Source organism: Rhineura floridana, chromosome 11, assembly GCF_030035675.1.
Source record: "Rhineura floridana isolate rRhiFlo1 chromosome 11, rRhiFlo1.hap2, whole genome shotgun sequence".
Classification (NCBI taxonomy): Eukaryota; Metazoa; Chordata; class Lepidosauria; order Squamata; family Rhineuridae; genus Rhineura; species Rhineura floridana.
In genome coordinates, this window is record NC_084490.1 from 31479051 (window position 1) to 31484294 (window position 5244).

The window sequence follows — 5244 nt, forward strand, 5'->3', positions numbered from 1 at the left end:
ACTGGTAATTTATTTATTTAGAGATTCAAGATTTTAATTAAAACTGTGCTTCTCTGACATACACAAATGAGTTTGTAAGGCTAGGTCCGTCACTACTATCATTATCATCATCACAACCACCACCATCATCTTAAAATTACAAGTACAAATACGGTAGCTCTCACCTACTTTGTTCTCAGTTTAACAGTCCTTCTGCTTTCTTCCACAGGCAACATGGATAAGAAGGAACAAAGCAACATTAATCGGTCCTTCCACTCGGAATTTCTTCTCTTGGAATTCTCAGAGGTTCGGGAGCTGCAGATTCTCCAGTTCTTTGGGTTCCTTCTTTATTATCTGGCAACAGTTATCGGGAATCTTCTCATCATCTCTGCAGTCGCCTCTGACCACCGCCTGCACACTCCCATGTACTTCTTCCTGATGAACTTAGCCATGCAAGACCTGGGCCAGGTTTCAGTCATTATCCCTAAATCCATGGCCAATTCTCTCATGAATACTAGACACATTTCCTATTCTGGATGTGTTGCTCAAGTCTTTTTTTTAATGTTCTTTGCATCATCTGATTTCTCTCTTCTGACAGTCATGGCATATGATCGGTATATTGCTATTTGCAATCCATTACAATATGAGATGCTGATGAATAAGCAAGCCTGCATCCAAATGATTGCTAGTGTGTGGATCACTGGATTTCTCTATGGTGTCTTAAATGCCGGAGGCACCTTTGCACCCCCTTTTTGCTCCAATGTTGTCAATCAGTTTTTCTGTGAAATCCCACAGTTACTTAAGCTGGTGTGCTCTGATGTGAACCAAATTGAAATTGGAGCTCTTGTGTTAGGTATTGTCCTTGTATTTTGCTGTTTTATTTTCATCATTATAACCTATGTGCACATCTTCACCTCAGTGCTGAGAATCCCGTCTACTAAAGGAAGGCAAAAGGCCTTCTCTACATGCCTTCCTCACCTCACTGTTGTCTCCATACTTCTAACCACTGGATTCTTTACTTACCTCAAGCCTACTTCTAACAGCCCATCACATCTGGATTTGGCATTTTCTATGATATATTCAATGGTTCCACCCTTGATAAATCCAATAATCTACAGCATGAGAAACAAGGAGATTAAAAATGCTCTGTCAAAGCTATTGGGGTCTGGGGCACTTTTCTTTAAATAACTTCTCAAGTCTTGGGAAGGTGAATTCTGTGTACAGCTCTAATAACAGAAAACTGGACATCCTATGATGAATGATATTATTATTCATTAAATTTATATTGTGCCCTCCCCCAAGAAGAAGCCTGGATTAGAATTTGAAGAGTTGGATTGGATTGTTTGCTTAACAACCCTGTACATTTTCATGTCGATAAACAAAACAGTCAGAAAAAAAATGAGAGTGCAAAGTCTAAAGAGTGAGAGAAAAAAACCAAGAGCCCTTTTTGACTTTTTTCTCTCAGAGTTCTCATAATCTGTTGATGTTCATTAAAAATCAGCCATGTTCACAGAGTACCTGTAATCATGTTACTGACCTTGCCCCACACGCTGACCTTCATCTTCTGCAGTTGAAAAGTTAAAAAAAAATGCCTGGCTGATTTTTAATTAATTTAAATGTGTTTCAATTGAACTGCATGATAATGTTGGGCATGCTCAGTAAGAACCCACTGTCAGTGTTCTAAAAGCCAGATTCATAGCTGCTGGGCTTGGCTAATCAGGGGGCCACACCTACACCAGACTTTGATTTCATGTGCGACAGTCATGGCTTCTATCAGATAATCCCGGGAAGTGTAGTTTGTGAAGAGTGCTGAGAGGAGACTCCTATTCCCCTGAGGGAGCTCCAGTGGTCAGAGTGGTTTAACAGTCAGCTACTCTGATTGAAGGTCTGTGAGGGGAACAGGGCTTCTCCTAGCAACTCTTAGTAGCCTTCATTAACTACACACACAGCCATGAAGCTGACTGGGTGACCTTGGGCCAGTCACTGCTTCTCAGCCTCAGAGGAAGGCAATAGTAAAACCACCTCTGAATACTCTTTACTATGAAAACCCTATTCATGCGGTCACCATAAGTCGAGATCGACTTGAAGGCAGTCCATTTCCATTTTCAAATGATTACACAGAAATAAATCCCATTGAACTCAAAAAGTCTGCAACTGATCAAACCCACCTCCCTTCTCCTCCTTCCTATCCCCTCTCTCTTGCCCCCTCCCCCTCCAATCCCCTTCCATCCTCCTCCCCATGGTCAGTTTTACCTATCTTAAGCATGATTGCATGGGAGTAAATTCCATTCAGCTCAAAAAGCATGAAAATGATCAAACCTGCCCTTCCCTGCCCCTTTGCCCCTCCCCTGATAATCCCCCTCCCCCTCCTTCTCCTCCCATCTCCCCTCCCTTTCTCCTTCCCTCTCCTCTCCCCTCTCCCTGCTTCTCCCCCATGGTCAGTTTTACCTATCCTAACCATGATTACATAGGAGTAAATCCCACTGAACTCAATAAGCATGCAAATGATCAGACCTGACTTTCCACTCCTTCCCCTCTCCTCTCCCTTCGTCTTCCCCTCCACTCTTCTTCCTCCTTCCCTGCTCATTCCAGCCATCCATCCCTCCCCCCTGGTCAGTTTTACCTATCCTAAGCATGATTGCACAGGAGTAAATCCCACTGAACTCAATAAATATGTAAATAATCAAACCTGTCCTTCTCCTCCCCTTCTCCTCCTTCCTCCTCCCCTCCACCCTTCCTCCTCTCCCTCCTCCTCCTCCCCTTCCCATCCCCTGTGGTCAGTTTCACCTATCCTAAGCATGACTGCAGGAGAGTAAATCCCACTGAACTCAATAAGCATGCAAATGATCAATCCATTCTCAGCAAACTTGCACAGGATCCCATTTCTTACCTCCCGGATTAAAAAGCAGGGAAATTCACTAACAGGCAAAATAAACCTTGTGGTTTATAGCCCACAGATATTTCTATCAAACTTTAAAAAGCAGGGAAATTGGGCAGCTATAATGAATGCATATGGGGAACAGGAGACCTGACCTCCTCTCTGAGATATTGTACTGCCCTACAAATTTGTCAAAATGCAAACACAATTTGGGGTGGTCTTTCACAGTATAATCCACTTCCTGTGTAGCTTGGAAGAATTTGGTAGCATATGCCTCTGAGCACATAGAGAGTGGTGGCAACACCTGCAATCAGCTCAAATAATACAAACAAGCCATGCACTGATCTTGTTTTAGCAGGGAAAAGGCAACATTATTAAAGTTTTTAAAGTTTAGTAGAAATATATGTGGGCTATAGGTACATTCTTAAATTGCAAGGGTTTTTTTGCCTATTAGTGAATTAATATAATGTAGGAATGGACTCTTACCGCCATTGAAAAGGGAGCCTGGAAGAATCAGTAAGAACCAACTGTAAGTATTCTAAAAGACAGACACACAGCTGCTGGGCTTACCTAATGAGGGTGCCACACCCACACCAGACCTTTATTTCACTTTAGGACTATCATGGCTTCCCCCACAGAATCCTGGGAAGTGTAGTTATTGAAGGTACTGAGACGAGACTCCTATTCCCCTGACAGAGCTCCAGTGGCAAGAGTGGTATAACAGTCAACTGCTCTGATTCATAGAATCATAGAATAGTAGAGTTGGAAGGGGCCTATAAGGCCATTGAGTCCAACCCCCTGCGCAATGCAGGAATCCAAATCAAAGCATTCCCGACAGATGGCTGCCCAGCTGCCTCTTGAATGCCTCCAGTGTCTGAGAGCTCACTACCTCTCTAGGTAATTGGTCCCATTGTCATATGGCTCTAACAGCTAGGAAGTTTTTCTTGATGTCCAGTCAAAATCTGGCTTCCTGCAACTTCAGCCCATTATTCCATGTCCTGCACTCTGGGATGATCGAGAAGAGATCCTGGTCCTCCTCTAAGTGACAACCTTTCATGGACTTCAAGAGTGCTATCATATCTCCCCTCAGTCTTCTCTTCTCCAGGCTAAACATTCCCAGTTCTTTCAGTCTTTCCTTATAGGGCTTTGTTTCCAGTCCTCTGATCATCCTTGTTGCCCTCCTCTGAACCCGTTCAAGTTTGTCTGCATCCTTCTTGAAGTGTGGAGACCAGAACTGGACACAGTATTCAAGATGAGTCCTAACCAGTGCTGAATAGAGTGGAACTATTACTTCATGCGATTTGGAAACTATACTTCTGTTAAGGCAGCCTAATATAGCATTTGCCTTTTTTGCAGCCACATCACACTGTTGGCTCATAGTCAGCTTGTTATCAACAACAATTCCAAGATCCTTCTCACATGTTGCACTGCTGAGCCAAGTATCCCCCATCTTATAACTGTGCATTTGGTTTCTTTTTCCTTAGTGTAGAACTTTGCATTTATCCCTGTTGAATTTCATTCTGTTGTTTTCAGCCCAATGCTCCAGCCTATCAAGGTCCCTTTGAATTTTGTTTCTGTCTTCCAAGGTATTAGCTACGCCCCCCCACTTTGTATCATCTGCAAATTTGATAAGCATGCTTTGTACCTCCTCATCCAAGTCCTTAATAAAAATGTTAAAGCGCAATGGACCCAGGATCGAGCCCTGTGGTACCCCACTCAATACTTCCACCCAGTTTGAGAAGGAATCATTGATAAGCACTCTTTCAGTATGATTCTGGAGCCAACTGTGGATCCACCTGATAGTTGTTCCATCCAGCCCATATTTAGCTATCTTGCTAATCAGAATATCATGGGGCACTTTGTCAAAAGCTTTGCTGAAGTTGAGATATATTATGTCCACAGCATTACCTCAGTCTACAAGGGAGGTTAAGTTTAGTTTGGCAGGATTTGTTCTTCATAAATCCACATTGGCTCCTAGTAATTACTGCATTGTTTTCAAGGTGCTTACAGATTGACTGCTTTATAATCTGCTCCAGAGATTTTCCAGGGATTGATGTTAGGCTGACTGGTTTGTAGTTCCCCGGTTCCTCCTTCTTGCCCTTTTTGAACATCGGGACAACATTAGCTCCCCTCCAGTCATCCAGCACTTCACCAGTCCTCCATGATTTCGCAAAGATAATAGACAGCGGTTCTGAGAGTTCTTCAGCCAATTCCTTCAATACTCTAGGATGCAGTTTATTGGGCCCTGGAGATTTGAACTTGTTCAAAGTGATTAGGTATTCCTTGACCATTTGTCTATCAATCTAAAGGTCCAATCCTGCCCCTTCTACTTCATGTTTCCCAGGAGGGTCATAGACCCGTTTTGGAGAGAAGACTGAGCCAAAGTA

The 5244-nt window shown here is 43.1% G+C and overlaps 1 protein-coding gene across 1 annotated transcript; it reads left to right on the top strand.

Moving 5' to 3' along the window:
* Positions 1 to 213: 213 nt before the first annotated feature.
* LOC133367747 (olfactory receptor 14A16-like) lies at positions 214 to 1167 on the top strand. The gene has a single exon (XM_061591848.1). The coding sequence runs from the start codon at positions 214 to 216 to the stop codon at positions 1165 to 1167; it is 954 nt and encodes a 317-aa protein (XP_061447832.1).
* The last annotated feature ends 4077 nt before the right edge of the window (positions 1168 to 5244 follow it).

Excerpts from the sequence above, each read along its gene's own strand:
- LOC133367747 (XM_061591848.1), top strand. The coding sequence starts at position 214 with ATGGATAAGAAGGAACAAAGCAACATTAATCGGTCCTTCCACTCGGAA.